General features: G+C 36.7%; 1 protein-coding gene across 2 annotated transcripts in view; it reads right to left on the reverse strand.

Moving 5' to 3' along the window:
* Window positions 1–2,746: 2,746 nt before the first annotated feature.
* Window positions 2,747–27,831, reverse strand: part of LOC124162051 (protein mesh) — a 54,169-nt gene continuing 29,084 nt past the window's right edge. Inside the window, exons 9-22 of one of the 2 annotated variants that reach the window (XM_046538391.1) lie at window positions 27,110–27,303; window positions 25,344–25,492; window positions 23,157–23,438; window positions 22,599–22,731; window positions 18,960–19,107; window positions 17,656–17,844; window positions 16,924–17,061; window positions 16,510–16,646; window positions 15,121–15,250; window positions 13,085–13,226; window positions 11,922–12,073; window positions 9,704–9,886; window positions 4,156–4,309; window positions 2,747–3,734 (exon numbers count right to left, since the gene is read on the reverse strand). In XM_046538391.1, coding sequence (XP_046394347.1) covers window positions 3,650–3,734; window positions 4,156–4,309; window positions 9,704–9,886; window positions 11,922–12,073; window positions 13,085–13,226; window positions 15,121–15,250; window positions 16,510–16,646; window positions 16,924–17,061; window positions 17,656–17,844; window positions 18,960–19,107; window positions 22,599–22,731; window positions 23,157–23,438; window positions 25,344–25,492; window positions 27,110–27,303 — 2,216 coding nt within the window. In that variant the 3' untranslated portion in view covers window positions 2,747–3,649. Of the gene's footprint in view, window positions 3,735–4,155; window positions 4,310–8,629; window positions 9,425–9,703; window positions 9,887–11,921; window positions 12,074–13,084; window positions 13,227–15,120; window positions 15,251–16,509; window positions 16,647–16,923; window positions 17,062–17,655; window positions 17,845–18,959; window positions 19,108–22,598; window positions 22,732–23,156; window positions 23,439–25,343; window positions 25,493–27,109; window positions 27,304–27,831 lie in introns of those variants that run through there. The other variant, XM_046538390.1, reaches the window with a different exon arrangement.

The following is a 27,831-nucleotide window of genomic DNA, read 5'->3' on the forward strand; positions in this document are numbered from 1 at the left end:
ATTTTCATTGAGATTCAGTTACGATCATAAATTACGTAGGATTTGATTACCTTCTGGCAAATATTTGAAGTAAATTCTGTTTGAGTTCTCCGTCTGGCTACTGTGCTCCATCATCTTTGCAGACGTTGCTATGAAAGACTTTATTCTTCTTCAGGACCATATTCTTCATATCGGGTGTGAAGCGCTATGTTTATAGTATGTCTCTCTTCTTTTATGCCAACAGGAGCAAGGTTCCAACCGGAAAACGACATCCACATTGATTGTTTTCCTACAAGAGACGTTTCATCATTTCTCAACGTGTGTGAAGTATTAGTTCACTTGCACGAATTCCCAAAAATGACACGCAAAAACCTGTACCTACACCTCATTTAGTTTTCGTGTTCCTTTCGCCGCCATATTGAAAGTTATGCAAAGGATCATTGACATAGAGAAAAGATTTTCTTAGTTTTAGCACTAAAAAATAGTCGTGCCATAATCGTAAATAAATATAGTGTGGAAAGAGCAAAGAAAATAATTTAAATTGAAAATTCAGCAGAGAAGAAGAGAGACAATTATAAGCACGGCACCATTTCCCCGATAGTGGAAGATACTTCTTCAGCCTCTCTCTGGTTAAAAACTTAACCCTGTTGCAGGTAAAGATGAACCATGCCCTTCTCCACAGTCAGAGAACGTTCCGCGTGGGGGGGGGGTTGAATAAGAGTGGAATGAGGAAAGAAGTGTGGTCAGCATAACGAGGGGTGAAGGGGCAGGAGAAAGAAGGGTGGGGAAAGGACCTTCAGCTCTGCCTCAGTCTATGTTTGGGGGGTGTATTTTTTTACGACGTACACAAGCTCAGTCAATAGGAAATGCTGGGGAAGGAGGGGTTTGGGATGCATAAGGTGGGTGTCGGCATGATCAGCAGAAGGCAGCGGGAGAAAGTAAACTAAGACTTTGGAAAGAAAGATCTCTCAGCATGGGAGAACGGGGAGGCGCGCGAGAAGAAAGTTCATGGTTAGAGTTTGAAGTGCATCTTCATTACGAGTAGCCTGAAAAATAAGTTGGTGGTAAATAGAGCCCAATACTTAAGATATTTAAGTTGTTTATTCAGGAAGGCTAATATATACACGAAAAGATATTACCCAGAAAAATCCGTTATTTTTTTTGCTTTTTGCCCTTCTCCATCGCTGCTTCCACCATGGTTTCTCACTTGTATAAATGGGAATTAAATTGGGGATCTAAATCGTTAGCTAGATCAAAATATTTTAATGTTTGGAGGGCAGCGTATACTTCTTTTTTATTTGGTGAAATTACTTCCTCACTTTCATCTTCGTCGTGACTGCTATTATGACTAGTCCCGGCCGCTGCTTCATCCGATGTAGGTACCGGCGTCGCATTGTCGCAAGCCTGGAGATCATCGTCTAGGCCAATAGAATTGTTTGATGTTGCGCGCTGTGCTCCTGCTTTTTTCAAATATTTTTCAAAATCATCTTTTAAGCGTCTAATCTCCTCCGCGATTTCATCCGCTGCAGCTTCCTGAAGGTATAACGTAACGAATCAACCATAGCCGTGATATTATAGCGGTAGAATTACTAGTAGGCTCGTTGTATCAATTACCAACCTCAAGAACATCCTCATGATGCGCTATCAAAGGGAATCCGGCCGATTTCCAGCAATTTGCGATTGTAGTGGAGGAAATCAAGTACGTCTTTGAATCGTGTTTCTGCGATGAAAAATAACAATTTTATTAACTTGGCCATTTTAGCAAAGTTAACAAAATCGTTATTTCTCATCGCAGAAACACGGTTCAGAGACGTACTTGATTGCCTGATTGGCAGGAGTGCGATGCAAACAATTATTTTTTGATGATGGCATTAATTGATAGATTTTTCAAAATGCAGTCAGAGCGGTCACTTTTGGGGAGGGAGGCCCCCGCTCGGAGGGTCGAGGAGAGGGGCCAGTGAGGGTGAGCTCGTCGAGGAAAGGGTCCCGAATTAGGGACCCTTCGAAGTGCTTCGGCGAAAAGTAGTCAAGTAGTCTTCGAAGTATGTTCACATCAGCCTGCCTTGCGAGCGTCCCAGGTACGTTCACAGCAGTGCAAAGGGTTAAGTAGGAGTGTACGAAATACCTCGCTCGACCTTCCTGACATGTTAAACTAAAATGTATTTTGTCAAAAAACCATTTTAAGATATAAAACCTAACATTAAGACATTGCTGATTTTATCCAGTCATTATAATGGAGATGCTTGACTGCAAATTTCCATTTTTCCAATTCCTTGTCCAATTTTTGAGTTATCAGTGGTGAAATATTAAAGTTATCAGCCCTTTCATGAAGACGGATTAAAAATGGAGTTGACATCAAACATAGCTAATCACAATTTGCACAATGCAGAAATACACCTTTCACAAGTTTCAAAGAGAAAATTGAGTACTGATTCAGAGAAGTGTAGGCATCACTAACTTTTCTGTAAGTCAAAACTTATACCTAGTTTTGTCTTTAATTTTCAGGTAGTTGTTTATTTTATAGTATTATTCGTCATAAAATCTATTAAACTGTTAACTATTATTAGATTTACTGTATTATTCATTGATAAAATTGTAATTTTAGGTTAATCAGGTAAATGGTGACAACTGAATATAGTAACTTGTGAGGCATATCAAGAACTCAAAATCATATCCAATTTGTTTTTCTATGCTATCAAAATATTAAAAGCCACCCTTACCAAGAATTATAAATGCATTCATTGTTAAGTTTTGTCAAAAGAATTGATTATTTTTATTGAAAATTTTATTGATTTAACTTAACATAAACTGTATTACATCCCACATTTTCTTTCTCTACCTTAAAAAATTTACAATTTACACCTGTGGTCGAAGAGGAGCCTGTGGTTTCAAGTAATGTTCTATAAATGAGTTGGATTTTTTTGAAGTAAACGATTACTTCCTCTGAAGCAAGTTGCTCTTAATTATGGATGCAATTTTCAAACTTAGGTGCGTACACTGACTTCTACGTCAAATTTGATTTGTTGCCTTAAAAATTCCTAGCCAGCCTTTGGAAGTGGGAGAATTAATTGGGATTACCGAAGTTATATTATGAAAGTATGGGTAACCAAAGCTAAAACTGATATATTTTTTACTATAGCCACAGGTATCAATTGAAAGTTATTTCTGTAACTAGCAATTTGCTCCCACCATTTTTTGATCATTTCGGATTGGACTTACAATTTTGTGGGTACTATTTCAAAAAATCTATGGCAGAAATCCAGTGCCAAGTAGGCAGACAGAAATTAGAATACTAAGTTTACTATGCAAATGAATTAATTGTCTCCATACACTTCATGGATGTCCTGACATGAAAACTCTTTGTGCTGAAAAGTTGTCTTTTAAAAAAATTAGTAGAAAATTATAAAACTCTTCCAAAGTATTCAAGAAATGCATACTCAATCACACTATGCAATGATGTGCAAAGCACTGCACAAATATTTTTGGTAGATTTGACTTGCTCAAATCAAAATTGTTCTTAAGCACACGAACACATATTTCTTAACTTGTCATGTGGTGCATTTTGAAATCATGCAAATGAATGATGGCATAAATGAACAATCGTCTTTGGATAACCACTTGAAAGTAAATGGCTTCTTCCTTACGTCTTTGTGTCTTGAATGTTATCCCATCAAAGCACTTCAGTCTCTTTGCTGGTATTGAGAGGGTATTTTTCACTTTCACCGGATACTGGTCGCTCGTAATTCCTCTGTGGACTGAAAAGTGGAGCAAGGCCAAATTTAAAAAATGCTCAGCTATAATTCTAACTTAAAACTAATTCTGATGGCAAGGACTTCCTTTGTGCATTTACTTCTCCGCTAACAAGGACACAGAATATGCTTCCATTTGCAACAAAGTTTGAATGTCAAGTTTTGTTGGACCACAACTTAAATAATTCATCAACACTTCAACTTAGCACCAGGTGATATTTTGCTCAACTCTTAAGTTCTTGTAGGAGAATATCAGGGCTAATGTCCCTTTACAATTATAATTAGAAATTCCAAAGGTGCAATTTGCACAGAAGTAATACTGAGTGTAGCTTCGTCACATGCCCAGCAGTAAACTTAAATTTCAATGGAGTAGGTTGAGAACAGTATTGAATACATAAGTACTTTAAAAAAATCCATTTCTAATTACCTTATGGATGGTATTTCAGCTTCCTTTTGTTGTTTATTCCTGCTCTTAATGACCTGATAAACACCACATACGATAAGCAGGAGCAATGGAACCATTACAGCCAATATGATTCCAGATGTTACACCTGCTTGTCGTGAGGAGAACTCTTGGGCTCCTGAAATATTTTGAGTTTCAAGGGGATTATTCAAGTTCTATAAATATAAAGTAATCCAGATCCAGTACTTTTAAATGGAGGACAACAAAATAAAAAATTGAGGACATTAAGGGGGAAAAAAAAGAGGACAAATTTTCCATTCTACCTCAAAATCATTACATCCAAGCTTAAGAGCAGGATAGTTTTCAAAGCAGTAAACTTTCCATTTATTTTCGGCATCTTGAATGTGAGCAAATTTTAAACTGGCAAACTCACAACGATGCGGAAAGAGTGCCATTCAACGGAGTACAAACACAGAAACACATTCTCAAACCCAGTGTAGACCAGAAACAAAAATAGTAGAGCTGCACATTGGTAAGGGCATCAATATAGACAGCGAAAAATTTAAAAAAATACATGTATTCATGTGACAATATAGTAAATTAATAAAAAGGAGGACTTTTAGACAATTTTAAAAATTGTTTACAGACAGAGGACAGATTTTTAGATTGGAAGACATGTCTTCAAAAAAGAGGACATCTGGTCAACCCATAGGTATATATGTAATACACATGTTTAAGTTGGCGAGTGGTTCCCAATGAAAATGTGATTGGAAAAATATGCATGTACAGTAATCCTTTGCTTTACACTATAGATATATTTTATTTTTATTAAGATTTTAGGACCAACAGCATCACGACACTTGTGTTGAAGATACTGACGAGAATCATTACAACAGAATGTAATGAAGAGCAGTAGAATTCCTAGACGAGGACCAATTCAGATTCAGGAAAAGCAAGGGTACAAGAGAAGCACTTTTGCCTCTTAGGCTGCTCATAGAGAAGAACAAATGAACTTTCATAGCATTTTTAGACTTGACCTTTAAAAACTTGGAATGCAATTCAATTCGGCCATTAGGTAGGAGCTAGACTGAAGGAAGTGTTCATGATTTGATTTTGAAGTGACGTCATGAAAAGGTCTAAATACTACTCTTTCCCAGAACAACATTGAAGCCAATAGGTAATCCACTTCTGAATGGTGTACAGGTATAGATTTCCATGGAAGATTTGAAAGTTCAAGTTTTTAATCAACAAAATGCAGTAAAATACTATAATTTACAAAAGTTAATATTTTTGAATTCAAGGATTATAGAATTTTCTGTACAGCAGCAGCATGTTGTTTTAAAATCTAGACAAATTATTGTGATAAGGAAAATTGTTTTATTCATACCCCTTAATGCTAGAATGTCCGACTTGTCTTGAGATATATTCTGTCTTAAAGAAAGGATTAATCAGGTAAAACTCTGATTAAGTCCAAATGTACACTTGTATTTCTCAGTGACTTGTTGTGTAAATCAGTGGCGCAGTGAGGGGGGGTTTTGGGGGATAAAACCCCCCCCAGAGCTCAGAGAAATTTTTAAGTTTAATCCATTTTACTTATTTGGATCAGTATTACTTATAGAATAGTGTTAGGATTAATCTAATATCCCTCAGAAAGCCATAAAACTCGCCATTTTGAACCATTATTCTTAAAACTTTTTTGGAGAAGGCCCCCGCAACTCCTGCTTACCCTGGCGGGTATGCAATACCTCCAAACTCCTAAGTATTACTTGCACTTAAAACTCCCCCTAACCTTAATTCTTAGCTGTGCCCCTGGTGTAAATTGTTCATTAACCTTCATCAATATTGTCCTCATAACATCTATAGCATATAAATAAATGTGAATAACGAATAGAAATTGCTGGTTAGTTGTAGTTAGTATATGATGGCAATTTTACAGCAAACGAGTTAATCATGCCAACTGATACCTATTTATGTGGTAAGCTTGCTAGTTTATTTACACAGTTTGTGATTGTAATTATAATTTTTATGATCATTGGATGGAATATTTTGCATTTGAAAACAGGATAAAAAACATGATAAAAGTGCATAATGCAGCTTACTTTGATAGCCAAAATACCTCTCAGCTTGGTAACAAACTGATAATCAACATTTTCCGAATTAAGAGCATGGGCTTTCATTTTGTTAATTGCAGTAATGGCAGCAGTGTAGGTGACTTATGAGTTTCTATTTCTGAAAATATGTAAGGTGTGTCATGTAGTCTATATTAAATGTAAACTCGTTGCACACTTAGTTTAATACTTTTCACCTACTGATGAAATTGGTCTATAGTAATTTCACTTTTCAATACTAGGTTGAGGCAAATACGTTTGATGAAACATAGAGCTTAAAAAAATTGACTTTTAATATTTTACCTTACATTGGTACTGTAATTATTATTAGATTATTTTCCAGAGGGAAATATGTGCTCAAAATTCAATGTTCTGAAAATTGTTTCAACAAGTACATTTATCACTGTATATCATGTTAAAGATTATATGAATTTTTTGTGAGATCATATGGCTACAAGGTGGATGAGAGAGGTGGTGAATATGTAGCTGATATGGCGATTATGATGATGCTGATGATTGGGTCCCCAGCAAAGGACTGCTAAGTGCCTTAATAACAATAACAAAATTCTTAGTAAATGGTCTCACTACAATTTAGTCTGCTTATATAAATTTTTTTAAACCTACCTGCTTACAAACTATAATATACTCAGTTATTGCCTTTTTAGTCGAACATAGAATATGATGGATCAAAAAGTAAACTTAACCATAGGATATTTTCATCTTAATGAATCTATTATTTCATATGATCTAGGTTTCTTAAAATAATCCAATAATTCTATTAGACTGGAAATGCTATGTACTTTTCTTACTACGTATGCAATTCTTTACGTTACCTTTTGCAATGTGAATTATAAAATTTCTACATCCCAAAAACAATAGCTGTTAGAGCCGAGCTAGAGCCAAATTTGGATTCAGAAGGTCAAATATAATGGCTGGTTCATTTCCAGGCTGTGGGAAATCAGTCGTAAAAGAAGCCAAGGTAGTAGCTTTGAGCGAGCAATTACATTAGATAGGGTTGAATTGGAGAATTTTCACACATAATGAATTTTCACTCCAACATATTATATGGATATTTTGAGACGTCTCTTTTGAAGCCACTTCATACCAAATCTTTCACTTTTCCTCCACTGATAAAATTAATTATCTTACATTTCACTAATCAAAACACAGTAGAGGCAGATAGTACTTATGAAAATCTGTTTTTCCCTCCATTTTTAGGAATAATTCATGAGTACCTTGCTTGAATTTAGAGATTTGTTAGACAAGGCTGGATCGAGAATTTTTACTGGGGGGGTGGGGGCAGTAAGTTTTTATATTCGCGAGAAACAATATAAAACGATTACTATAAAAATATTCTCTTTATATTATTATGAAAGTTATTAGTATGAAATTAAATGATTAATACTCTACCACAGCAATTATTAAGATAGATAGGGGCCCCATCTTGCTCCCTCTTTGGTTTATTTTTCACATATTAGCACTATGGTTTGAGCACTTTAAAACTTAGAATAAGAAACCAAGATCACAACACCAACCGCCATGCTACTCTTTTTGAACATTGCTGCAAGCAAGACATATTGCCCTCCCCACCACTTGCTTTACCGCTTCATACGATAGTTTCTATGAGCACTGAAAGCTGTTAAAGTGCACAAAAATAAAATTAGGTATTACTTGCTTGGTCAGATGTCAGATGAGCTGATTTTTTTTTCTTCATTAGAAACACATGCACAATGTTTCTCTCTCACTTTCAAGGGGGGGACTTGTCCATTGGGACCCTTTTACGATGTTGCCACTGGCACCTTGGGTACCCAGTCTGCCCCTGGGGATACCTATAGATATTTTCTCTGGGGATACTCTATTTTCTGGTTTGGCTTATATATATAGAAATATAATAAATGAGGACTTAAACTTTTTTGCTATAAAGGCAGATTACAAAATGTTCAACCCATATTGGCATCACTTCATGGAAGTATTGCATGGAATTATCTTATACTCATGGGCATACCTCCTACTTTTCCGCGAGGTTTTATTGACCAGTCTTGATAAAAAAAAAAATATTGCACCTAAAGATTCCAGCATTCATGCCGCTACACTAGTAGTATGATCAATAAAATATTTGAGAAAAAGATATTATCATGAACAAAAGTAGATAAGGCTATTAGAATAAATATGTATCAGGTTTCATAGAGGGCCACAGAAAGTTCTCCACTCCACATTGGATTGCAAGTTCAGAGAGAACGTCAGATTACTCCATTAATTCCTTGTGTGATGGTGATCCTTACGTTTAATAAAATGATTTCAATGCCCCTGGAAAGCCATACATTGATATTTCTCAAACAAATGAACCCAGTGGAATGGAAAATTTTCTGTTTTTAGAATAAAAAAACTGCTGAGTCATCACCAAATTTATTTTTGTAAATACACAATTTATTTTTCCTATTGTTATATAAAAAATGCTATTTTTTGGTGGCCAGTGAAAGAAAAATAGGTTTGAAAAATTCTCCCGTTCCACTGTTTCAATTGTTCAGAAAAAAATCACTTCATCAAAAGATGAAATTTAGAGAGTTTGTACCATTTGAATTACCACATCATTCACCATTTAAGATGAATAAAGGTTAGACAAAAATGTCACCTAAGGGCTTAGCACTCAGTCTGCAGACCAATAATGGGAGTCTGTCTGCCCTCAGACGTAGGATCACTGGGCATGCTATCGAAGTCACTTTTTTTATCACTGTTCTCATCAGAATCCTCTTTTTTCTTCAATGGATCCTCCAAATCCCACACTTTATCCTCAAAATCAACGTAAGGCTTTCCAGGTAATGGCTCACCAGTGTAATACACTTTGTCATATTTTCTCCGTTTTTTCCCACCCTTCTTTGGAATGGGACCCTGACCCAACTTCTGGGGCTCTGGAAGATGGTCTATGGGCAAGTCGTCATCCATGTGATCATCTTCAGGCAGTGCCGTCAAGGGACTAGTCGTTCTAGATGATGGGGAGTTCTCATCGTGGTTCATGGGAACACCTTGATTCTTATAAAATTGCCACGATGACTCCTTATCATTTTTCAAAAACTTTCCACGATAAGAGAAGAAGACTATGGCTAGAATGAACAATATGGGAACTAGCACTCCTAATATAATGCCAGTAGTGATTCCAGCCTGTCGTGCAGTGTAATGGACATACCCTAAATAAGATAAACAACTTATTAGTAAATTTTAATGGTGATCAGCCTACTTTCATTGCATACGACTGGAGAATCTATAATTACAACCTGAAAGAGCTCTTAGTGCTTTAAACTAAAAATTCAATTGAATTGGTTTATAGAGAGCAATTTTTTCCATGGTTCAATACATTTTCAATTCAGAGACTATGTATGTATATTAGAAACCTGTAAAATTATACTTGGAAGAACGAAGCAGCCCTAAAAATTAATGTTAAGCAACCCAATATTTTTTTTACTTACGGAGGCATTCTGTGTAGCCATATTCCGGTATGTCCCACCTTCCTTGAGCTGAACACGTGCGCCTTTGATCACCAACAAGGACGAAGTCTTGATTACACTCAAATGTTACCTTAGTGCCAGGAGTAAAGAAGAAATTGCTCTTCCTTCCAAACCTAGGTGTTTCCAAAATGCCACATGAAATCACTGCAAAAAAATGACCACAGGAAAATTATTTTCTCTCATATTAAATAGCAATTTTGGTAAAAAGTCTACGTAACAGCTAGGATTGCTACAAATTGAAAATTATTTTTTAAGTTCCTGGAGGGTGTTTAAAAATTATAAAATTGTTCAAGCTTGAAACTTTTCCAGACATTTAATTGACCATTTATTGAAGCTCCAATTAGAATTGTTCTTGGTCTTCCCTGTCCAATTTTCAAAATTTATCGGCACATTGGTAATATTAGCTTCAATATTTGTAAAATTTGTGCGTGGGTTTCCGCCGTGTTGTTCACAATGACTGCCAAGTTAATGGGTTCTCCAGCCACGTCTGTCGTTTATAGTTGACCACAGTTTCGAAAGCCATCCTGCTTTCGTCTTCAGGTCGAAAGTGAGAAGTGTTGATTTTTCGCCGCCTTATATAGCACTGGCAGTCCTCCCTCTGTGATGCGTCAAACCAATCCTAGGATTGTTGACCAGTGATGATGATGAATGCTTCCCTGATCTGCCTGGGGTAGTAATGACTCTCTTTTGTCAACTACAAACAACAGACATGGCTGGAGAACCCGGGACTTGGCAGTCTTCAATATTTGTAAATAACATTAAAAAGGTAAGCAAGGAATCTGACAACTAAATTGCATGTGGCTGACGCTGTCGTAAAGAACATTGGTCTTACTCACATTGGATACCTCCAATTACGTTATTTCTGAAAGGATGGGGGGGGGGACATCCACAGGCTTTCTACAAGAACCCCATGTTGTCTGGGATTTGTAGTTGCAAGCACCTGCGGAATCTAACTGCATTATTAACTGGTCTTGTCACATCTTGTGTGTGGATGAAAAGGTTAAATTCCTCCAAAACAAGACTATTTTCAGCATTATGAACATGTTGGCTGTTATTCTGGTCATAGTGACTGGCCACAGAGCGACTAAGTCTCAAAGGATTAATGTTGCCATGGGAGGCCACTTTTTTTTAGGCACAGATTGTAACAGGAGTGGCATAATGGCCAATGTGCTTTAACAGCCCCTTATTTTTGAACAGCCTTAAGAAAAAAATGGTAGGAAGAAAATCTATTCTCCATGGAATTGTTTTGGGTAGGTTAGGGTGCCTATTAAGGGACTGTGCAAAAATTCCACAGATAAAAAAATCATTCGCCTTGACTGGGATTCAAACCCAGATCCCCCGATTTCCGGTTGAGTGCTTCAGCCAGTTAAGCAACTGAGGCATCATTCCTCCTGGTGGAAATTTGTGCATTGCTGGTGACCATGGTGCCATAACGCTGTTCTGGCACTGGTTAACAAAAGACATAATAGTCAAATAACACTTTCATAATTTTGTTGCCTCAAAATTTCTAATACATCTATACATTTGTAACCAAAACAAAAAATCTTGTAATAAAATGAAAATAATGACTTGTAATAAAAGAACACACAGAGTATTATTTCACTTGTAAAAAAAGTTAAGGGAAGTGCGTTCCGGCACTGCTAATTTTGCCACTACGTCACTGTCGGTGACTTCCTTATAGTTAACGCCGTGGCTGGTACAGGTAAATTTAATACAGTTAAGAGCGAACACCTCTTAGTGTTCGAAATTCAGGCTTTGCTCGCCAGCTGAGGTGCAGTGCGCACGACTCGGACTGTTAGTTGCATCCTATGCTCAACAGTCCAGATCATCTTGTCCGGTTAAGTCCACAGATTTCCACAGGGAGGAATGACGCCTCGGTAGCTTAAGTGGCTAAAGCACTTGACAGGAAATTGGGGGATCCAGGTTCAAATCCCAGTCAAGGCGAATGATTTTTACTCTCGAAAAAAAATATTAGGGAACTTTTTAGAAGGAAGAGAGAATGGCAAGAGCGAGTGACTATTGTTATAGGGAGACTTGCCATAACAACTGGCTTTAGATATGTGATAAGGGTCTTCTTATACATTCCACAATAGGCAACCTAGCCTCTCTGCAAAATATTTGGATAGGTTTGGCCGAACTGGATATTCACCCAAAGCCATTTCTATAATCAGACACATACCTCTCTTTTGATTTGATGCCTTGATGTTGAAAAATATATCCTGATAAAGCTTGGAGATCTGAGCAAAATCAGTATTTAGGCTCATGGCGTAATCATATCTGCATTCCTTTGATGTACCGCATATTTTTTTGGCCACATCCCTATCATCAGATCTGCAATACAAAATGAAACATATACTATTCAGGCATCATAATATTCTGCTGAAAATAAACCAGAAAGATAAAAGTTAATGTGCACATGAAAAAAGCCAAGTTTAAATTTCTTCCAACTTCCCCAAAATTTCTCACTTTTTAAACGGTATTTACTCACTGAATGTCATAATTAATTATCTGTTATACATACTTATCACTTTATGTGTCATTCATACTTCATTAAGGCATGACTTCAAGAAAATTATCCATTATTTAGTCTGTCAACAACCAGGTAGTAAATGTGTAGGCAGTTGAGATACCCCTTTGACCTCCAAACCACCTCAAGCTGTATGTTAATATATCTGGGGTGATCCAGCATCCGAGTTTCTAGACATGTCCTCATTTTTTATTGATATGAGAGCCTTTAGACTGCTTTTTTAATAAAGCCAAACTATCTGGCTTTGCCTTTTCGTAGTAAATATAATATACCAACTGCTGACAAAAAGCATACAAGATAATAGGTAGTTGAGGAGGGCATCAGTGTTAATTTACTTCTGTCTTTATATGAGAAATAGGGAATTTTATGGGAACTTTGCAGTTTGTAAAAATATTAGCTTTGGTCCTAATTCTGGTCATCAGCGACACAAATTGCAACCAGCAGCAGGTTAAGGTCACAGCTATGGGAGGAGGGGGTTTATCACTTTCTGTGGTGCCGTGGTGGTATGCAATGCCTCTCAGTGATAACTTATAACAGCATTGGTTGTGAAACTGATGAAATTAAAACTTCTGAACCGAATCACCCTTAATACAAATGAAACAGACATATTTAATGTTTATCACGTAAAATTGCTATTTCAAAAGACAATCTCATTTATGCCATCCACCAAGGAATTTCATCTGTAAATCACAATTGACACTTGTCAAAGACTCCCCAGTAAAAATCATCCTTAACAGGGTATAAGCATCATCTTTACAAGGGACTTCCATTTAAAATTAGAACTGAGAGGTTCAACCATAATCAGGTAGACTCACCGATTTACTGGGATCAACTCATCAAGATTTGTCTTCCACTCTGGTTCAAAGGTTTTGTTCCCATAATAGCTGGATGTTTTAATAAAATCATGAGCAAACAGAGAAGCACCTTTATTTGGATCGTCTTTGTCTTCCAACATCCCTGCAAAACAATTGTATTCCTTAAATGTTTCAGAAAGAAAATGATTTTAATATCAACAAAACCTCACTGAGTGAAATTTCATCAATGAAAAAGGACAATAAGAGTAAATTAATTAGCTAGAGATGTGCGAGTACTCGAAAATTCGAGTCGAGTCGAGTAGTTAGTACACGACTCGAGTAGTATTACTAATGTTGAGTCGAGTTGAGTAATTCCGGTTACAGAGCTACAGAGGCCAGTAGGTCCAGAAATCTGGCGACAGGAAGCGCTATCATAAAGCTCACATAATAATATTGTTTTCAAAGTTGATATGTCATTCTAATACCTTGGCCTGGGAGTTTCAGCTTGCTGTGTACACTACAGTTGCTGATGTAGGCGCCGAATATGTACCTTTTTGTTAGCTGTGGTGGCCGATCGTCTTCCGACCCGGTGGCGTATGCGGAATAATCGGAAGAAACCTCTGCGTTGCTCATACTTTACTGTGCGATACTTTTATACCCTACCCCACTCTCTTTACTCAAACGCTGGGAGAATACGTAAAAGTCGTTTAGATTCACAGGAATAAACATGTAACTTTTCGGCTTTTGCGGACATTGCCGTTTTTTTTCCTGTTTGACGTCAGAAATAGTGCCATCTTTTTGCCTATTTGAATATTACTTACGTCTGATGTTAATTTTCGTTTGTTCCTTTGCTGCGTTTTGCTTCCTTCTTGAAGTACCGAAACAAAGAGTTGCTAAAGTTGATTAAACAAAGTGAGAATTTAAGAAAAAAAATTTTGGTCCATCTGGCTAAAGCTAAGTTCTATAGTTCGTTCGCATCGTCCAATTAAATTTCATGAAGATTCAAGATCCTTAAAAATTGTTAACATAATTTTTTATAAAAATTCCTAGAATTCTCAAATATAAAAATGTTGTCAAGAAAGTACTTGTCCAGTCACACGAGTAGTGAAAGACAATTTTCTGCAGGCAGTAATATTGTACCATGGAGACGTCAAAACCTGCTACCTAATCATGTAGAACACTTGACTTTTCTGCATAAGAATTTGAAAATATCAAATATTACATGATTCATTTACATATGTAATCTTTATTACAGTGGTGCAAATGCTTTTATTCAGAGCCCTTTCTAGCATTTTGGATACATATATATATACATATATTAAATTGACAAGATATTACTAGAGGTTAGTAAATTTCAATTGTACTTATGGAGCTGTTTACGACACATTAATTTACTACTACTAGGCAGGGTATTAGGCAGGGTACTAGGCAGCAGGGAGACTTGCATGTCCCATTTGTATGTACTAAGAAAGCTATCTGTGGCTTTAGAACAATGACTCTAAGGCTTTATAACAAGCTTCCGAAGAACCTAAAAGCTCCTATGAGTTTGTCGACTTTCAAAACTAAGAGTAAAAACTTTTTATTATCCAAATGTTTCTACTCAGTTGATGAATATTTATCTTTATAACTGCCTTTGAATTTAAACTGCCATTTTGTATATAACTTGATTTTGTATTCATGACGTGCCATATACAATGTATGTACAATACTTGTCGTCTGGCAAATACATAAATTATTATTATTTTCATTCATCTCCTAAATCTGACACAACTACCATCAACATTTTTCATTATCTTTTCCTTTTTACATCAACATAAGCATTCAGAATAGCAAATTCTTAAGGGGATTAGAAAAATAAGGGGATAAGTTGGTGCATACATTGTCATATTGCCAGATCCAGAAACGATCAAACTCGACTCGACTCCACTTGATACTCGCGAGTAGTTTTCAACTCCACTCGATACTTGACTCGAGATCAAAAAGCACTACTCGCACATCCCTATAATTAGCGGATTATTTTTCATGCCTATAAAAAAAATTTAAAGTTGCATAATTACAGTATATTCCAAAGTCTTTGTGTACTCTTTCCAAACTGTTGACTGATGCTCCAACTTTTTGTCCATCTGGCAATGTAAAGTCATCCATTTGATCAAAACTCCAGTTTCCGAACAACCCTTTTGTTTGGTTCTGAAAAAGTTTCAATGTCATAGAATGCAACAACATGTAGCAGCAATAAAATAATGGCAATACAGGCAATGGCAATAAGTTAGTTTTGCTGAGAAATAGTTAGTTCAAATTATGAAAGAGCACAGGACTTGAACAGCTGAAATGAGCAATGGAATTGGACCTCTTGAGCAAGGACATTTTCAAAATGTGGATTGTGCAAAGCAGGAATGCACCAAGGGGGAGGGGGGAAAGGGCTTTGGGGGCATTAGCACCACCTTTCCCAAGAATTTTTTTCCCTCCTGGTAATAATGATAATAAATTTATTGTCTTTAGGCCTAATTAGCAATAGACAAAGTGAACAATGAAGTTAATTTGAAATACAAAATATAACAGTACAGAGTAAGAAAAAAGAAAATCAAACACTATGAATACAATACCCTCATTATATAGATGCAACATCTTTGCATTCTAGAAACTCAGAAAGATTATAAAAGGGATGTAAAACCAGCCAGTTAAAAATTTTATTCTTATATGCATTCAGTGGCATATACTCCTTTACATGTGAAGGAAGTCTGTTAAATACTTTGATACCCACAGTACCTCATGGCTAGTAAAACGGTTTCCAAATGTTAGCGAGGAGACCTCTGAGTCTGCTGAGGAGACCACTAGCCCAGGCGCATCTATCCTCTGACACCCCATATTTTGATATACATACAGTAAAAACCCCTTACAACGCATCCCACTAAACAGAGGTCTATACCCTGGGTCTCACCAAATCTCCGAAAGTCATAACTTTTTATTTTGATAGCTAGTTTTGGGTGAGTTTTTGGAAAAATTCACCCTGTTAACTGTGGAGCCTAATGGAAATATCAGATTATTATAATTCCCATTAAAATACAGAGTGGATGAAATCTTGCACGACAAAATGACATTTTCAAATTGTATTATGAAAATAAATTTAGGGCAAAATTTAGCTTTATAGATTTTTTCTTAGTTTCCCACAAAAGTTTTCCGTGATGACGCGGGTATAAACTCAGTCCCCTGAGACATGATTTCTAACCAGATTTTACAGTTGTTAAACTTCATGATTTCTATCAATGATGAAAAATGAATTTAACTTTCACCACGAAGCAAACAAAAAATTTATCTGCCTTTTTGAAATGTATGGATTTCTGATGTATGCGAATAGACATAAAAATATCAGCATAGCAATACCACATACTTCTCATGCACCCCAGAAGCAAATTTCTAGAAGAAAATTCTCATACACCACAACTTACCACAAAGGACCAGGGTAGGTAGACCCTGACTGCCATGAATCCCTTGTTTTCGACGACCTCTACTCCAGCACCTGATTGAAACATGATGATCACTTCAGACTGATTTATAATATAAGTTGGAGTGTAGACAGTTACACCTGTGGAATAGAAAATGATCTTTAAAAATTTCCTCTTTGGTTATTGAAAGTATAGTGGAACTTTAATCAAGCAAACTAATTGGGACTATTTTCAATTTAATTAAAAATATGTGTCGCAAAATTTACCTATGCCTGTAGGCTAACTACAAGGAAAATGTTTCCATTTTGGCAACAAATGCAATAAATAAAACACAAGGTTTGAATGAACATGATATTAAATCATAATAAGTTCATGTTATCTAAGTTTCATAACCATGCAATTGAATAAAAATATTACCGCTGAAGTGCTGGATTTTTAACGAAGGCCTGTCGAAGTAGATTTTCCTTCCATCAGCGAGCACATCAAGTCGATATCGCCACTGAGCATCATAGGGTCTTAGCCGCACCTCAATCGTTGCCGATTGGTTATCCTTGGCTGAGAAAGGTTAAAGAATTTTGTCAATGAGCAATCAGAAATAAAAGCATATACAGGTCGTAAAGTTTAGAATCAAAGGTCAGTTCATTTCAAAGTACGACCACATATGTATAAAGGATATGATACCAGATATAAAGGACATTTGCATTAAAATGTTCTAATCTCAATTAATTTTTCTCCTTCATTTGACAGTTTGAAAAACTCTACTAAGTACTCTAAACAGTACTCTAACTTCACCACCAGGCAATAGCCTAACTGTAACAATATGCAATAAATTAATAAGTTTCCTGAAAATTGTAATAAAACTCATTCATTTTAGTGGAAGGAAATGAAGGCTATAATTGAAGTCAAATCAATTAATTTAAACGAATTTCTGGCTCATGAAGCTTGCAAAAGCATTTTATAGTATAACAACATAAGCAAGTGAATGTTTTCAATGTGTGTCATGTTATCATGTTATTTGGCTTTTAAAAAGCAATGGATGCTATTCACAAAGGCAACAGTTTTTTTTTCAACAAAACATGTGAAAAGTACTTGTTTCGAATATTTCAGTCTTGATGGAACAACTTTAATGTATTCATTTTGGAAACTTACCAGCCACAGCTGTGAGTTGAGTAGCTCTTACATCTCCATAAATGTTGTAATGCATTTGTTCAAATCGCCCTTGAATATCCAGTTTATTCTTCTCGGTATCAGCATGGACTAAGACAAATTCTCCTTTCCCATTGAAAGTATACTGGAGGTTGTCAAAAGTGACTATGTGTGGATCTCCAAAAACAGTGGCTGAGAACATAATATTACCAGATTAGTTTTACTTTTCCAGCAAACATATAGGGCTGAGTATAAAATTGACCACAAGAATATACATTAAACAACATATTCATCACATAATAACAATCTGATTATAGAGGAATGGAGATGAAACTCATAACATAATTGGCATCATAAACAACAGTTCAAAATACAGATGAAACTAAGTCCTTGATATCATATGATTTCTATCAATAAGAGAAAGTCATTAAATATTCCCTGAACTGGCTCTAAAAACTAGGCTCAAACTAAGAAACTTTACAGGTTTGTAATGCACCGTTAAGGTGGATGATTATTACAGATGCCTTTAACACTTTGCATGCCATGGGCGTAATATTACGTCCTGCTAATCCTTGCGAGGATATCCATGGACGTAATATTACGTCTTTCTATTTAATTGACTTCATATGCCAGAAGCTGTAATATTTCGCCCATGGTACTTGTCCAGTTTACTGCTTAGTGGTTCTGCTATTTCAAAAATCAACTGCTCGATGGAAAAAGAGTTATTTTAATGTCTTGAGAACGAAAAGTCCTCTGTAGCTACCCTTATCTCAGCCTACTTTGTGTGAAAATTCTTTGGGGGAAAGAACCGTTCCTTGAGTGACCCTTTTTGTCATCCAGGATTTTGAATGATTTGCTTGGAACAATTCTTTTGTATGATTTCCATGGTTTAAATAGGTCAACTTGAGTGTAATAAAAAATATTATGCATTTTATGGGGGTACATCATTTGTTGCAACTTTTATATTTTTCAAAAACAGAAGGTTTTAATTATTAAAATACATATTTGAATGTTAGCAATAAATGTTATTCAACTCATTCATAAAGAAGAGCAAAGTCCATTTTTATTGAAATACACATCGATATAAATATATTTTTGATACTAATGTTTTTAAAAAAATTGCGAATTTAGTACAAATGGCTGGATTTTTCAGTAGGGCTTTAAAATTAGTGGCCGGCACTCAAAGTGTTAAGGCCATTAGGGTGCCTTATGCTTTCCTGAACATTTCTAGGGCTGAGAAATCAGTCACATGCTCCATCAAAGTATAACATTTAATTTTGGCCTTTTGATCACAAAAGAGTTCTTACCCACATACGGTGCCTGGTAAGCTACACAATCTTGGGATGGTCGCCTCTCAAAGCGGAACGTTTCACACCCCACAGCTTGCTCTCCTTGCCACAAGCAACACAAGTAAAACGGAATCATATCATGGTACCACTGAGATAACGTCGGGACCTAAGAGGATAAAAAACATCATAACTTTAACTCTATTCAGTAAAAGAGCTGGGATCTTTTAAACAAATTTCTCATCCAGGAGGAATAATAATAATTTATTATCCCCAGTAGACAATATACAGAGTAGGTTATAAAATAGCCTACAATTAGTAATCGTATAGGGTACGTCAAAATTTTGGCATACAAAAACAATGTCACTCAGTAATTATAACAAAGAGAAAAAAACATAGGATACCATTGAAGGAAAAGGCACAGGAATACAATTAAAGGAAAAAAAACATATCTCAGTTTCAGGTTACGATAAACAAACACAATTCATTTAGGCAACTTGTCTGTGAATGAAATCGAAATTGAAATACAAGGGCAGACCGCAAAGTAGCGCACAATGTTTTGTCCCAAAGGTTTAATATGTACCAAAACCGAACAAATCACAAATTAACTTATGTCTTTGACCTACTTCTCTACATAGTCACCAATTTCATCAACGCATTTCTCCCATTGTGGTTCCAGTTTCAATATGCCCTGTTCATAGAAGTTCATTTGTTGGGAGTATAGTCATCTGCAGAATGCTGATTTCACTTCTGCATCCATAGCAAGGTGTTGCCTAATCAGGAATTTTTTCATGGGACAGGTGAAAGTCAAACGGTGCTAGGTCAGGACTGTAAGATGGATGCTGGAGCACCCCCTACCCAAATTTGGGTGGAAGGTACTCCAACTTGTCCACATCCAAATTTGTCAACATTCGTTGGCCACTGTGGTTGCCTTTCAAATCCTTAGGCACTCAGAGAGTACCGTATAAGCGTGTGTAAGAGGTGCACCTGTGGAAGAGGCGCACCCCTATTTTGAGCATCGGAGCTATGAAGAAAAACATTTTGCGGCATTTTTTTAATACTATCGCGCGGTGTTGCAGACATACGCCTGGAATTTTGACAGTTATCGAACTTTCCTCTTTCAATATTAATTGAAAGAGGAAATTTTGATGACTGCGGCGGTAATAGCGGTATAAGAGGGAGTAGAAAGAGTTCCGATCCTCTCTTCGCATACGCCGTTGCTCTACGATGCTTGTTCTACTCACGAACAATTTTGTTTAAATGCTCTCGCAGGAGTATTGCAATAGAATTGCAGCCTTGGAAAATTTTAAGGCAAAACATGACAGGCATTTAGCATGAACCTTCCCAAGAGCTTGGACAACAATCTCAGCGCCGTAGGATAATAACCACATCGTAGATTTAACGGAACCACACTCGGCCCTCCATCAGCCAATGCCTCTGCCGTTTCTTTTTCCTTTCCGAGACCCCACAGGAAAATAGTAAAACATCAAGTTACAGGGGAACAATGGAAACGTGTTTCATCCCTACCCCGTCTCACCAACTGACCTTGATCGATCTCCCAGTTTTTGGAGGCCAAATGCAAGGTGAGTCATCTACTGAGCCCGAAGATATCTCGATAGCTTTCAATAATTGTATTACACGTACGAGGTTCAAAAAAAGAAAGAGATCTAACGCGATGCATATCTGACAGAATTTAAGTTTTTTAAGCTCTAATTGTTTGACACAAAGATTTATAGTTACAACAAGGCTACTAACATTCAAAATAGTCCAAACAGGACAATTTCGGGAGAAACAAGCGTAGCATAAGCGCATTCAAACAAGACGAGACGGACTGGAAACTTCAGGCTACGCAAACTGCATGTATCACATTGCTGCACCTTCGCCCCTTCGCTTTGAAGGCAACGACGTCACATGCAAGATCGGACGTGTTCTTCCCGTGCTCCTTCGCTCATAGCCTCGTTGCTTGAAATACGGAGGGGAGGGAGGGCGCTCCTTCCCCTCCATATTTCGTTGCTTGCTTCGAAGATGGTGGGATCGCGCTCCTTCCCCTCGACCTCTCCTTCCGCGCTCTTCACTTATAAGCATTTCTGATTTCTTCCATCCACAATTTAGTCCAACAATGAACACACTCGTTCGAATTTTTTAAAGTGCAGGTTTTGACACCAATATAACTTTCAGTTGCAATAATCCTCATATTAGCGTCTGAAGATGATTTTTTGGAAAATCAGGTCCTCTGCGTAATGGAAATTACTCGGCAAGACAGATATTGACTATTAATCAGGTATGTCCTTCAAAAATAGGCGTTTCACTACGTTTGATAACCGATTACTATATGCAGTATAAATGCCGCGGGATGCCCCCTCGTGGCATAAATTTAGCTCGCCCTCCGGAGCGAAAAACCCTGCGCGATCTTCCATGTTCACCTTTGGGGTACCGAGGTTACGGCGCGACGCTTACAAGAAAAGCAAACAGGAGCATTTTAAAAATACGTCACTAAGGGAGAAACTCCCCTGCCTGCCGCTTGTTTTTGACCTAGGATTACAGATGACTGACTCGCACTGAAAACCAAGGCCACTCAGTTCCCCTTAGACTTGCGACCGGTGAAGGGGAGGGGGGAAGATAAGAAGTTTGTGTAAGAGGCGCACCCTCATTTTCGGCAGCAATTTCTGGGGAAAAAATGTGCGCCTCTTACACGCGCTTATACGGTATTAACTTTGCAGAATTCCAATGTATCATTAACAATGTCGTACACTGCATTATAGGAAATGTTGTATGTCTGTGATTAGGTTAGGAGGTGCACACGCCGGTACTTCAAGATTGCTATCTCAATGCTGTGGAAATTCTGCGGAGTTGAAACTGTAAATGGGTGCCCGGAGTGTGGCGAATCACTAAGGTTCACGCAGCCCTCTTGGAAGAATGCACACTATCTGAAGACATTGCTATGGTCCAGATAGTTGTCCCCATTCTCGCCACACATGTCCCTCACCCAGGGAATACCCTTTAGCTCACAAATATCGAATTACACTTCGCTGCTATTCACACATGGATGACGGTAACATGCGTGCCATGTTTGTTTCATAGCTCAGGCTTCTCTTGCTGGAGCTGCACATAAAATACCCTTTATAGTGCAAACTTCAAACTATATCGTGCTGAAATTTCAATATTTCAGCTTCAATACCATGGAAGAAAAAATAGAAATTCAGAATGGGAACAGATTTTGAGTGTAGGCATCCTGCATACCACCCATAACGTCTGGCTGGGTGTGGCAACATTTCAGAATCTCCATTTTGGAAGCGTTATTTGTAGCAAAGTAACTACTTTTCAAATATCATCCCATTTTAATGTCTAGCTATTCATATGAGATAATTCATGGGAGATAAATCCCAAAATGAAGTCTAAAAAATTGTTAATTTTGAAATTATTTGAAGTTAGTTTTAGTGTACATTTAGAGATCCAGTGGAACTCCTTTTTTAGTGGGACTGGTTATGCAATTGTAGAGACAGCGATGATGATGATGATGATTGTGTCCCAAGTGAATAGCAGAGACATACGTGCCTATCCCAAAGGAAACAAAATGCTCATGGGATGGGAAATGGGGAACTATTTTCATTCCTGTGAGATATTATGGTGAAGACATGGCAGTAAAAGAAATATTCATACCTTGTTGGCTTCATTCCAAGGCAAAAATCCAAGATTATGAGATCTCATAGGTCTTGATCCCCACTGCTGATCGTAAGAGAGCATGAGATAGCTATTCTTGTCATAGCAGCACTGTTGCTCAGATCCCTCAGTGCTAGAATCATAATACGAGAATCATGAATGAAATTCATTAAATGGATGGAAAAATTCAATTATTATATTAAAATGAATAGTAATATTAATAACATAAGATTCACAATTTTGTATAATAGCAAGATCTACTATCTAGTATATCTTTAAAGCCAAAGGCACATTCTCATGGAGTCATATGCTGGTCACTGTGTGAAATTCTTAGCAAAATAAGATAAGAGGAATGAATCAAATACATCATCAACAGTAACCGTTGCCATTTAAGAGAAACTTTGATTTACTCTTTCAAGATAAATGCATAGTCACCATCCTATCGAAAAATACATCATAGAGTTTTTTCTTAATGGTTCGAAAGACACTGCTAAAACTTTTCCACACTTGAGGCAAAAATGGAAAATTTGTTCTTAGCACTTAAAATAAGAACTCTACCTGGGACCTCCAGTCTTCACGCAATGGATTGCCCCTTTGTGATAGAAGCAGCTAGGGTTTGAGTCCTTGTCACATGAAAAATCTGGCAAGAATCTCCCCTTATCATGTAGTGCATGCTCCAACGTACAGGGACACTGGGGCACTGTGGCTGCAAAGTTTTTCAGGTAACGGTCATTCATGATCCATCGATCACATCTCCTTTCAGGCCATTTTTTTCCATCTTGCCGTTCCCATTGTGGACTGAAATACCATCCTAATGGGATTGGCTTACTCCAAAGCACACTATTTGAGAGCAAAAAAAAGAAAAGAAGAACATTCATACAGAAAATGCTTGTTGTTGTTCAATTCAAAGTTGATTACCATGTTCATTTCATATTTAAATTGTGTTTTCAAACATTCTGCATTTTCCAGAAGCCCATGTACTCATAAAATATTTTTCAGTGAATAAATACTTTGTTCTCAATTTTAACTTTGGTTAAATATTCATGAACTATGCATGTCTTTGACATCACATTCTGACCACTTTATGTTTTCTTTACAGCACTAAAACAATAGGCGACTCAATATTTAATTATTAGTGAAACCTATTGATACAATATAATAAACCAGAAATACATACTCCAGCTCAGGCTCTCAATAGATTCCATTCTTACAGACACCCGTTTTATGATGACAAAAGGTTCCATGAGACTCTATATTTGATTTACAGTAAATTTTACAAAGAATAAAAACTACCATCATATTGATTGAGGAATCAGTTTTACCACATCACAAGTACATACTACAGTAAACATCAAAGATACAGGGTGTTCAGAAATTCACTAATACGCTACCACGGACGTTATAGAGTAATTGTGCGAAAAATCCACAGAGAAAAAATCATTCGCCTTGACCGGGATTCGAACCCGGATCCCTCGATTTCCGGCCGAGTGCTTTAGCCAATTAAGCTACCGAGGCATCATTCTTCCCTGTGGAAATTTGTGGACTATACCGGACATGGTGGTATTCCGGGAAGAAGGACTTCCACAGGGATGAATGACGCCTCAATAGCTTAACTGGCTAAAGCACTCGGCCGGAAATCGAGGGATCCGGGTTCGAATCCTGGTCAAGGCGAATGATTTTTTTCTCTGTGGATTTTTCGCACAATTTGTGCATTGCGGGTGACTCCCGTAAAGTTATCACCGTGGCTAGTCCCGGTATACTTAAATTCGTTATAGAGTAAGTTATTCTTAGCAAAAAATTACCTTTACATTTTTTTGCTCAGTTGCACCATTTTCGAGCTATTCGTAATTGAAGTTAGCCAATCGGAGAGCAGTGAAGGAGAACACAAATATCCTTAAAGAGGCGGTGTTGTCAAACCAAAAGTGGTTCCGAAGCCAGACAAAGCAACAAGATTGAATTTTATTCTCGAACCAATTCAAACATCAAGCACCACTCAAACCAAAAATCCTCCACTTGCTCTACTGAAGCACCGATGTTCAAATCGGTTCGAGAGTAAAATTCAATCTTTCCACTTTGGCTAGTGCTTTGGAATCACTCTCGGTTTGACAACACTGCCTCTATGCGGACATTTGTATTCGCCCACGCTACACTCTGATTGAATAACTTCAATCACAAATGGCTCAGAAATGGTGTGACTGAGCTAAAAAGTTTTTAAGTAATTTGTTGTTAAGAATAACTTACTCTATAATGTCCATGGTAGCATATCAGTGAATTTCTGACCATCCTTTATAAATATGCTGGAGTGATGAAATAAAAAATTTATTTCAAACTAAACTTCAAATTAATTTTTATTAAATTGATTGTCACATACCCATTCCACACTTAAAAATTACATGAATGCAGATTTTTAAATCAAAGCCGTAACTATATGATCACAAGATAAAGTAAGAGGTCTACGGTACAATGTGGCAGTGATCTTCAAATTCTCCCAATTAGTCCTCTTTGGAGTGGAAAGGGACTGCAACTTATCTCACAACATTTTCAAGAACATGAATATCCAAAGCTATTGGAGGCAGTTAGCCTTTAAAATAATTTCAAGGAAAAATGCCTGTAAAGTTTATTTTCACTCCAAGATGAAGCATTAAATTTTTCTTAGGTATTATAGTGGTTATTGCTATCACTTCTATTTAAGGCACACACCACAAGAAAACAGGATGTGTAAAAATCATTACACATTTTACTTACGGAGATATTTTTAGGTCAGCAAATGTTGTAGGATCTGTCAAGTTGATCATCAGGAACCCAAATTCAAGTTCAGTGAGCTCAGGCCCATTATATCTGTTCCTATAATTATTTGGCACGATAGTGTAGGAACCAGTGTTTACAGCTGCAGTCTAAAGCAATGGGAAATTAAAAATTGTTCAATATGTAACGCATCATTATTTGAAAAAACAGCTACCTTGATATAGGAAATTAATTTAAATTTAAGAAAAAAGGCAAATTCAACCTAAAAATTCAGTGAAACTTCCCCAAATGTGGCTTACAGAAAACATAATTCCAATTGACATGGTTTTCTAATTGATATCCAGATAAAGCAGCTTTGACAAATCCAGTACAGTGCCTAACTTTTATGCAGTCTCTATGAGAAGACTAATGCCAATTTGGGTAACAGGTCAAGCAAAAAAACCATTGAGCCTAATGCTTCCTTGAACAAAGATTTATGCAATTTGGTAATACTGCAGAAAGTAATTCCTCATCTGGGTAAGCTTCACTGCACATACCTAGTTGCTTTTGATTTCATCCCCATCAACACTATTTTCATCTACAACAGTAACCCTATGGCATACTAAAAAACATCTAGAAGTAAATTTTAAAACAATTTATACAAATGTTACTTCCACTCATTTACTTTATTGACTAACATAAGAAACAGGGACAAAATCAACAGAAATGCATCTTTTCTACTGATTGGCGTTCATCACCCACAGATGAATTCATTGACCTTTACCCTTATCAAATATTTCCCTACACCTAAACAATCTTCCTTAAATGATTTCAAGGTTCCTGATTTTTTCCTGTTTTCCCTGAAGTTCAACACTTTGGGTCAACTTCTTTACTTCTTGTGGACAATTTTCTTCAGAGTTATGAGAGGTTTTACAAATGTTTGCCACTATGCAGCGTCCCAAAGATGATGAGTGGAAAAATCCAAGAAAATCAAAAAATCATCTGAATCCTGCTTTGAAATTTCTCTAATCTTGACTGAAACTCAGTTTCTTAAAAGTGTGTCCAAACCCAAAATTCAAGGTAGTTTCACCACAGCAGGGGCGCAGCTAAGAATTGAGGCTAGGGGGGGTTTTAGGCGCAACTAATATATCGGGGTGTGAGGGAATTGCAAACCCACTAGGGTAAGTGGGAGTAGTGGGGACCCTCCACCAGAAAAATTTTAGATTAATGTTTCAAAATGGCGAGTTTTACGGCTTTCTGACGGATATTTGATTAAGCCTAACACTCTAATATAAGTATTATTAATCCATTAAGTAAAATGGATTAAACTTAAAAAAATTCTCTGAGCTTTGGGGGGGGGTTTATCCCCCAAAATCCTCCCTTGCTGCACCACTGAACCACAGAACATGTAGCAATCACGTTACTGTTTTCAAACCACTGAAAAGTTCTAAGACAAGCATTTTAAAGCATTTTCAGCACTAATTGTGATTGTTAGAAGGTGATTGAATAATATATACGCCAATGTTTATAATAATCAAATCGCCCCATTCAAGAAGTCCTATTTTTCCCCTACCAGTTTTTACCTATGACCCACAGCCAGATTCACATGATTAATGGATGTTATACACAATATCTTTGTCCTTCCAGGAAAATACATTCTTGAGTACATATAAGAGAGAGACACCTCAGAGCAATATCCTATTATGGTTACTAAAGTTGAAGGCAGAACCCTATATTGATACCTACTCTTTAATTAACCATAGGAAAAATCGATGACAGAAACTTACCTCAATCATATCAATGTACATGAGTTGAGGGCGAATGGTAGTCTCTTTGTAGCCCCATAGTGAAATTTGTATGGCTGCATTTAAATTGCTGGTTAAATTGTACTTGTTCCATGTAATCCTAATCTCAGCAGGATTCTTCTCGTGGACATCATTTGTCTGGAAGGTGATTCTTTCTGTAGCGGTCGCTGGAGTCTCTGATTAATATAACGAAACATTTCCGTAAATGAGGACTTATTAAGTTCATATACTGATTCCCAGGAATAATTATTGCATGCAGTGAGAAAAATAAATAGTAAATTCACATTGTTGAAAGATCACAGTTTCTTTCTAAGTGCACGTCTACATTGCAATGTCTCACGTGACTCAATGTATCATTATGACGCAATGCTAGATAACAGCTGACAAAATGCTTTTGACAGGACCAATATTTATTTATACTATTCATATATGACAATTGTTCATCATAAATATGAATTGAACAGCTTTTATGGGAATATACCTTACCTTGTAAAATGCTTCATTACTATAATTCATCCACTGATCAAGTAATTTGCCCAAGAAAAATAAAGGATAACTTTTTATAGGATTTGACCCTAGTTGATGATTTACAAAAATGTCATAAAGAATACCATCAGATGATTTAAATTATAACAAAGGTTTAATTATACATAGGAACGTTACCTTATTGGATACCAGAGAGTATCAATGTAAAGGACCAAAGA

Source organism: Ischnura elegans, chromosome 7 (genome assembly GCF_921293095.1).
Source record: "Ischnura elegans chromosome 7, ioIscEleg1.1, whole genome shotgun sequence".
Lineage (NCBI taxonomy): Eukaryota > Metazoa > Arthropoda > Insecta > Odonata > Coenagrionidae > Ischnura > Ischnura elegans.